Source organism: Morus notabilis, unplaced genomic scaffold (genome assembly GCF_000414095.1).
Source record: "Morus notabilis unplaced genomic scaffold, ASM41409v2 Scaffold179, whole genome shotgun sequence".
Lineage (NCBI taxonomy): Eukaryota > Viridiplantae > Streptophyta > Magnoliopsida > Rosales > Moraceae > Morus > Morus notabilis.
In genome coordinates this window covers 209,737-218,964 of record NW_010360916.1, presented here as the reverse complement: position 1 = coordinate 218,964, position 9,228 = coordinate 209,737, and the positions used below count along the sequence as shown (strand labels likewise).

The 9,228-nt window shown below is 33.4% G+C and overlaps 1 protein-coding gene across 1 annotated transcript; it reads right to left on the bottom strand.

The window, feature by feature from the left end:
* Positions 1 to 1,853: 1,853 nt before the first annotated feature.
* On the bottom strand, positions 1,854 to 8,912 carry LOC21406687. Its single transcript, XM_024165320.1, has 13 exons — positions 8,844 to 8,912; positions 7,763 to 7,972; positions 7,194 to 7,244; positions 6,546 to 6,676; positions 6,354 to 6,470; positions 6,134 to 6,253; positions 5,201 to 5,289; positions 4,275 to 4,444; positions 3,886 to 3,939; positions 2,728 to 2,837; positions 2,494 to 2,607; positions 2,131 to 2,256; positions 1,854 to 1,915 (listed from the first exon to the last, which is right to left on the bottom strand). The coding sequence occupies exons 2-13, from the start codon at positions 7,937 to 7,939 to the stop codon at positions 1,888 to 1,890; spliced, it is 1,287 nt and encodes a 428-aa protein (XP_024021088.1). The 5' UTR covers positions 7,940 to 7,972; positions 8,844 to 8,912; the 3' UTR covers positions 1,854 to 1,887.
* Positions 8,913 to 9,228: the final 316 nt, after the last annotated feature.

The following is a 9,228-nucleotide window of genomic DNA, read 5'->3' as shown; positions in this document are numbered from 1 at the left end:
TCATTTGGTCCTCGTTTCTTTTATTTTGATTGGAAACATCTACTTGAAAGAGGTTTGATGTTCTCATTTAATCTCTTTTCTATAATCAGCTGAACGAATGATTTTTTTTGTTGTAATTTTGTATTGTTGATAATATGTTTATAGGATATGTCCAAAAAATGATAAATATGTTTATAGAATACTAGGGTTCATATGTAGCTTAGCCATTCTAATGGCTATTTAATCCAGAATTTATATCGTAATCATAAATCTTAGCATCAGAATACAGATTCTGATCTGATAGTAAATCGTTGATCTACATTGTTAGCTTGAAACAATAGCCATAATACAAAATTAACAATAAACGAAATGAATGTCATGTTACATCTCTTACCTCTATATGTTACAACACAGAAACTGTGACCAAAGACATATGTTAAAAGTAATTATTAGATAAGATGTTGTTATTAAATATCTAGCAATCTAAACACACGTATGTGAGAAAGATGAGGGAGTTACAACCTCTTATACCATTAATATCAAATTGGTATTTTTTAACGAACAAAATGGTGAATCTAAAGAATTAAGAGCGGGACTTAAAAGAGATTAATATTACGATTTGAATTAGGATGTTGAAAGTTTTCATCAAACATGTTTTTTGGTCACTAATTTTATACAATCATCATTAAAATGAGCGATTGTAACTGTCTTGCAAATTGCGGAAATTCGTCAAAATTAGAAATCAGTTCAAGGTATAAATGTGCAAGTATATATCTTAAAACTGCGATATACATATTTCCTTTTACATGTCATCATAATATTTTTCAAAAGACATAAAAGGAATTGCATATGCTTGACGAACATGCACCATCTAAGGAAATGTTTTTTTTAAAAAGAATCAACCTTCAGAAAAGAGACGGGAACAGCCTTAAAAAATATAAGAATATTGTGTCGATTAATAAAGTTTAACGTGCGCGTCAATAACTCCAAAAACTAAAAAGCTCGTGTTGGTTTTTATAAACTAAAAAAAAAAGGAGATTTCTAAGGTAGGTCTTAAAATATTAAACTATTAGTAATTTTCTATCTTTAACCAGTAAAAATGTAATATAAACTATTTAAACTGTATATTTTTTTTTTTATTTTAATGTGATTTTGATTAGATTTAATAATCAGAAAAAGACACTTTCGGTAAGAGCCGAAAGGCAATGAGCGCCTAATTTCTACAGATTCAGTTTCTTAAAGAATAATAATCATGTTTATTCAATAGATAAAGAAAATGAAAAATTTATGGTAAGAAGCAAGGCAAATTAAAAAACAAAACAAAACAAAACAAAACAAAATGCCTCCAATGCAGCGCAACTTTGGACATTCATATATCATATCAAATTCGTATCAAAATGAAAAAAAAAAAAAAAGAACAAAAAAAAAAAACAAACAAATGTCCAAATATAACAAAAGATTAGGAACGCAACGCAGTATCGGGAAGGTACTTTTCGTACAATACAAACAAATTCACAAAAAAGGGGGCAAAATTATGTATATTTTTTTTTATCATTAGGCTTTCCAACTTCAAGTAAAATGTGATTCACAACGCTAGCACCTTCTCTCTCTCCCTCCTACTTTTGAGAAAAAAATAAATCTTTATTGATAGAGAAAGAGAAAAACAAAGAATGTATTTATTTTGTACAAAGAACCAAAAACAGCCCTTTTTCTCAAAACAAAGAAATAAGTAAAGCTCTTAATGAATATTTACATAATGAATTCTATACCCCCCCCAAAAAAAGCATAATATATCTCATCCTTTTCTGTAAAACATTCCTTGTATATTGGATTTGTATGAAACTTTTTAGTATAATGCACCTGAAGGATGGACCCCAGGATACTAATTTTAGCAAGGCATGTGGTTGGTCACATGATACAGCAGCTCCCTTGATCCCTATAGAAAAGGATGAGATATAAAATTTTGATGTTCCTAAGGTTATCTTCTGTAGTGAGTTTCTTTAATACAGATTAGAAGAATTCCTTAGTAAAGTACTGAAAAAAAAAATCGTACTTTTCGTTTTTGATATGATTCTAATGCGATCTGGCGGTAAAAAACTGTGTAATATCATTAGGGTATTCCATTTTCAAGTAAGAAATATTTGCACATACTTCTTTATGTCTCCGTAATAGCTCAAAGCATCCTCAAACTTAAGCCAGATTGGACCGGCATCCTGAAAATTGACATCCTTCGGCCCCACCATGTAAGCCTGGACTACAAACTGTGGAGTTCTTTCCCTGCATTTCAATTATTAGTCAAATTTAAGGGCCCGTTTAATTTGCTAATTCGAGTTGAGATGTGACTTTATGTGAGAGTTTTTTACTGCAGTAAAAAAGTTAGATGTGACTGTTTCTGAGAGCTTTTTATTGTAGCAAAACTCGAATCGGTGAAATAAACGGGACCTAAGTTAATCATGTATACCAACTAATTTAATCCCCCAAAAATAATAATAGTAATAACAATAAACCGCATACCTCCCTTCATATTCTGATAGCCATATGAAATAGGCTGTGCCGAAGTACATGGACACGAATGGTTTGGTTAAGTCCTCGACGGAATCAACCTTGTAGGCCCTGAAACCCAACTCCCTGTGCACAAGAACAATTTTTAAAGACACTTCACAAATTTGTTAACAATTATATATGAAGGGTTTGATTGAAATTTCTGCATGTGTTCATCTAAATAGTTCTAAGTGACATTGGACATACATGTAAAGCCAGAAAGCTGTAGAATAGTCCATTCCCATTATCCCAACACGTGGTCCGACACCATGGACAAAGCGCATGCTAACAACCTCCGCAAGAGCACAAAGAACTGTCTGCACCATTCGGTCTCAGGAATAAGATAGTAGCAAAATAGAAGGCAATAAAAAAGGAACTGCAGAAACATGATAACCGGCGAAGATACCACAGAAAATTCAAAAATGAAATGCTAGATATTAGATAGTTTCTTCTCCAAGCCACAGGTGAAAATTTTAACTATAGAAGTGCTAGCCTACATTCCCACTGTTCTTTTAACTAGTTGAAGTTTTATAGCTGACTGACTTGCAGAACTATCATATAAACGAATAGATTTTGCAGCCGAAAAGAAGACATGTCCTAAAATTTCTGGCCAAGTGAAAGAATTTCTATTTTGTTATAGAAAAATGAGCATATCGCTTTATCATTTGAAAATGTGGGTTCATGAGACCAACGGAAGTTAATACAGATACTTGGACCGAACAATCTAGTTCAGATTGCCTGAAAATGTTTGGACCAAATATATATACAAGAAGAAAATAGAATCAAAGTGGCCTGAACATGTTTGAACTTTGAAGGCTCGCAAAGGACTCACAAACTTGCAGCAAATTGAATAGCCACTCAATCCACTTGAAGTCAAGAATGAGTATCTAAAGAGAGAGCTTGAATAAGAAGTCTATATGAAGCTCCCACGTTCCCGGGCGTTGAATTTTATTTTTGCATTTCAAACCTATCAAACACTATACAACTGTCTAAAATGCAGTGAAGGTGGAACAAGGGAATAACCTTCTTGGTTGAGACCGCACATAAAAATGACATTGCCATAAAAGGACAAGGTAATATTTCCATTTATTTATGAAAAGAGCCGTATCCTTTGAAGCCAGAATTGATTTTCCTTGATATCGAACATAATGCATGAAGAGATCCTCAAAGAACCATAAACTAGTCTGAGAATTATTAGCACAGACTTCTACGGGATGTTTTATTTTTCCATATAAATATATTCGCTCAAAAAACCCCCAGAAGATGTTAATGGTAAATGAGAAGATCGGTTACGCAGAAAAAGTAAGATGTATGGGAATCTCATTTCAAAGAAGAGAGAGAGAGAGAGAGAGAAATGTTTCTTACAGGTTTGATTCCCTTTGAACTGAAGTGTTTGGAAAGTATGATTTCAGCGACTGCCTGAAAGAAGTCAAGATCATTCATGGTTCACATATTTCATATGCAGTCATACTCAGGTTCTTGTAGCAAAGATAGACGCTTTAATTGGAAAATTTTAATAGAGAAGTATAATTTTTCTTATATCAAAAGAACATCAACAATAATTTAGACTTGAATTCCCTGAAATTAGAATTTTGTTGACAGGTAATTGAAGGTGTAATGAAGACATTTGAACCTAATTACTTAAACCAAGCTTTAAATATTTGCCAATACGCTTCTTATGAAAATTCAGCCTTTGTTAGCTGCTAGCTTATTATTCATAAATATGAATGATGGTTTTGTACATTGATACATACCTTCAGTTCTACCAGTGAAAGATAAGGTCTCTTCATTTCATCATGGGAGAAGCGGACTTTTCCCTTTCTCTCTCCAGATTTGCTCCACTCCTTAAGAACTTCAGAATGATTCCACATCTCTTCCATGTCCTCAGCCGAAGCTCTGGAATCCCAGCATGTGTAAACAACATCTAATGCAATCAACCGGGTTAGTCATAAAGTGGAAAGGGAAAATAATGTTAAGAATAATAACGAACCCAAGTATTATATGGAACGTATATATATATAATAAACATCCTTTGTTGTTATTGAAATCACTACAAAGGAAACGAGTTTCAGGGGTCCTCAAGAATTACAAAACGGAAAGGAAACAACATCAAGTATCCAAAAAATCAAAACCACCATAAAATATTAGCGACCTTGTTGATAAAATGTACAATTAAGTGAAAAAAAAAAAAAAGAACTAAATCTCTCACAAGGGCAATTAAGTTAACCAAAAAAAGAATTTTGAAAAAGAAAAAAGAAGTAAAAAAGAAATCTGCCAGTAATTCCATCTTTTTGTTATTTGTATGGTACTCTATATTCTACTTCACTCAGAGATGGAGAAGAAACATGTGGATACCGATGTATGCGGTGCTGATAAAATCACCTGCTAAACCAAAATGGATAAATTGAAACTTTAAACAAAACTCTAGGTATTTTTGTAGCCCACTAGCCCTTATAAACCATGTTCAAATGTTGTAACAAACAAAGAGCTCAATGTGATTATTTTACTGCTCAAGAAAGATTGCATTTTTAAGGCCCAAACTTGTGACATTGTTTGGCATATGTTACAACAAAGATACAAAATATCTTTAAGCTCTTCCAGCAACTAAATGAAACGGCCTTTGTAATATGAAAAGAAAAGATTTAAAAAAAAGGGGAGGGAGAGAGAGAGAGACAACAACTTGAGTTTTGTGAAGATGACACAGAAGGAGCAGGAGATACAGTTGCAGAAGAAGCATCATTCAGTGACAGCCCATCTTCAGAAATTTTTCTGAATGGCAACAAAAAAAAATTAAAAATCAGCTTTCTAACATTGTCTGTCTTTTATCAAAAGCACTTTAGAGTGTTTGTAGTTACAGAAAGGAATCATATATTCCATATGTTTAGGTTTCTTGCCCACCAACCCCTAGGAAGGAAGAGAAAAGCAGTTTTCAACCAAAAAAAAAAAAAAAAAAAAAAAAAAACAGAGAAATGGAACATCCTTAAATTCCCTGGTCTTATTTCTCCATATGTCGTGAAGTTAAACAAAGAAGGGTGAAAGAGGTGGCGCTGACGTGTTCATCGATCATCGTCCATATAAAATAAAAAATAAATAAAATTTAAATTACAAGCTCCTTCCTCAAAGTTGATGCCTGACCCAATTTAGTCCTTGAAACTACTTTTTCAAAAAATTTAAACCTACACTTGATTACTGTGGCAAGTAGTTTATTCTGCTAACTTGCCGTGCCAATACGTCATGGATATTCATATATTTTGCATGTATGTAGCTTGCATATGAAATTTATTCTACAAAACTAAAACCTTTATTTGTTTAGGGACACGTTTAAAAGGAACAAAAAAGAAATCAATAATTTACAATATAGAGTCCCAGAGTATCTCTGTGTCCTTGTTTCATCTTCAATTGCTTTGTGAAGAAAAGACACATTCATATTAATGATTGCTTTCTCGAAAATTTTATCGATTCCATTCCATCAAGTTTGACAAAGATGGACATGACTTTCGTATTTATCAAAGTTCAGCCATGAAATTAATTGGAGAAAGCTCGAGGACTAAATTGAGACTTTATATGGTCTCGGTCCCCTTTTCGAGCATAGTCACGAAAAGGGAAGAAATACCTTGGTGGAAAACTTTCTTTAACAGAAAGATACCGCTGCCAAAATGGCATTGTCGATTTGTGAGTAGCCTTTTTCGTGCCACCCTTATATGCCCTGATTACAAATTCTTCACTTCTTTCTCTGCACACAAAAGAACGAGGGGAAAATGCCTCAGCCTCTTCTAATAATCAGGGCCAAGAGGAAATACAGAACACGGCTGGACTATACAGAGGAAACTTACCTCTGATCAAAGTTTGATAGCCATTTAAGATATGCAGCACTGAAATATACATTTACAAACGGTCTGAACAGAAGATCTGAATTCCCTTCCACTTCATATGACTGGTAGTGCAACTCTCTGTGAAACAAGGTTTACTTGTAACTCCATTGCACCAAGACAATATAAATTCTACAGATAAAGCAGCTAAAATACCGATAAAGCCAGTCAGCAGTTTTTGGTAGAAGTTGCATTATCCCTCGTGTTGTGTCCTTGGATTTCTTGTCGTACCGTGTAGCAAGGGGCTGTCTGTCGCTCTCAAGTTCAGCGATGGCACAAATCATGGACTGCAAAATAAATAGGATGAATGATGTAAAGGTTTCAATTCGGAATTCAACATAACCCTTCTTGATCTTACGCATTGACGAGTTCACTAAGTGGCAAATACAAATAGTGCAATTGGTCAGGAATCATAGTTTAGGAATAACAGTTCATTAGAAAGCAATAACTGGGAATCTGCAGAAGAATGTATGTTTCTCATTTAGTTTTCTCAATTCCACTTCATTGCAACATTGAAGAATACTCCCTCACAATGTTAGTGCCGAAAGACCAGAAATCACTTTTCCTGTGCCTCCACCGTGACCGTGTCAATGGGAGAATAGGAGGAAGGTAAGGGACATCAACATTGCACAAATAGTATTTATCACATGATACGGAAAAGGAAATAAGGAAAAAAGAAGAAAAAAATGAGGGAAACTTCCGAATCAGAGGAATAAGCTGTAGTAACCATATATCTGAAGTAGATAAACATTTTCTTATCAAAACAGAACGTAAGAGACCATAAAAAAGATGTGAAACACTTACAGGATCTAGTTGTGGACCAAAATGCCGGCAGATAATAATATCAGCCACAGCCTGGAAGTCAAGCGTATGGTGCAAGATAGGTTAGATAGCAAATCCAATAACATAAACGACATCTGTCTGCGAATATTTCAATTGGAATTAAGAGAAAGTGTGAAATCTGCACTTCACTTTCCAAAAGGACCATTTTCCGAACTATGAAAGTGAAAAGCTATAAATCTCCAAACTTTATTAGATTCAACAGAATGAAAAAGTAAACTATATACATATATATGTGTGTATATATATATATTGTTCAAATGCCATATTTTGAAAATTCTCAAGCGACGTTTGTTTTTTATATTCGTTTTTTATTCTGAGGCATAATTTATAGTTTTTTATAACATTTTTTCTTATAAAAAATACACGTAAAACAAAAATAATTTTAAATTATGATTCTGAATGCATAAATCAAACGTCTTCTTATTCATTTAAGTTTTTATTAAAAAAAAGAGGGAAAAAAGTTCATTGATTTTTGAACTGCAGCCTATCAATTGTTATGATTTGCTTCAAAGTAATTATCACTTTTGTACCCTCATCTCTGTCTGAGTCAAATAAAGCTGCCCGTCAGGATCGCGTGAGAGGTGAACTTTATGTCCTCTAGTCTCCCCAGCATCTAACCATTCGGCTCTTACTTCTGGAGTCTTCCACATTGCTTCCATATCCCGGGGATCAACACAATCATCCCAGTATATAAAGCTGACTGCCATCCTATTAATGGTGTTGGATTCTTACGCTCTCATCTAATAAAGAAAGAGAATCTCAGTTCAACAACTGATTTGCATAAACCATGGCAGGAAATGTAGACAAGTTTTTCACTTTCTTTCATTCTACATTTTTCTTTGCATTTAGTTCACTTAATTATCAACAATTCAATCACTCTAAAATATATTTTGAACCAATTACAACAGTTCTGTAATATTTTAGATGGCATGACCTCTTTTTTTGTTCTTGGTCAACTTGTATTGACAAGTTAACAATTCTAATGAAGAGATGTGTGATGTTAAAAATGAAAACATGGGGTTATTACATGACCAATGCTAGTAATTTTTAACCAAAAAAAAAAGAAAAAGAAAAAGAAAACTTCATGAAATAGTCCATTAAGCATAAAGATGTGGTCTGATAGCAAGATATTATAGAAATATAGCTGCGAAATGGTGTTTGATATTTCAATCAGAACAAAATTGGAGTAATTAAATCCCCCAAATACAATGAAAACAGTGAATAACTAAATAAATAAATTCAGCTTCAACAATAAGCTCCACACTGCCAAAACCCCAGAACAAAATTTCCAAAGCATTCAGATCCACATTACACGCATTGAAAATAAAATCCAATTCTCAGTAATCAAATTGCAGCCGAAGAATTCACGCAAAATTGTAAAACACTCATCCTAGTATTTGCAACTTCAGAATCCAAATCCAAAAACACAACTTTGTATAACAACCTTTCTATTATCCAATAACAAATGATCGACGTTTTGACACCCTTGGAGATAATGAACAAATCCCAGAAAGATAAATAAAACATTGTTTGGTTTAATAACATAACAAGATATCAGAAAATTGAGAAACAAATATGCGAAAATGTAAAAAAGAGATATTAGTGGATTACCAAAGGTGGTGCAACAGGTTCCTTCCGGGGCATGAATGATTATGGTTTGTGAAGAGAGAGAGAGAGAGAGAGAGAGAGAGGATGAAGAACATTTGGTGCCGGGAAGTTTGGTGAAATTAATTTCCATCCTCTGAAAATGCCCAAATTTGTTGGTTGCGGAGGTTTTCGGACGCTGACACTTGCCATTTCGCGCTGTCTTACCTTATTCAACTCATTTTCCCACCTCTTTTTCTTTAAAAAAAATAAATAAACAACAAATTAAGCGCTTGCTCCCTGAAATATTCCGAATTTTAATTTTAGTTTTTTTTTTCCTTAAATTTTAACAACTTTTATAAATTCTCCCCCTCAACTAAATTTTTGACAAAAAAATGTCACATGGAATGTA

What these genes read in the sequence shown, in the direction of transcription:
- LOC21406687 (XM_024165320.1), bottom strand. Translation starts at nt 7,939, where the DNA reads ATGGCAGTCAGCTTTATATACTGGGATGATTGTGTTGATCCCCGGGAT. An exon ending in ACTGCTGACTGGCTTTATCG is followed by an intron (nt 6,471 to 6,545) that starts GTATTTTAGCTG and finishes CTTGTTTCACAG; the next exon opens with AGAGTTGCACTACCAGTCAT. An exon ending in AAAGAAAGTTTTCCACCAAG is followed by an intron (nt 5,290 to 6,133) that starts GTATTTCTTCCC and finishes GTTGCCATTCAG; the next exon opens with AAAAATTTCTGAAGATGGGC.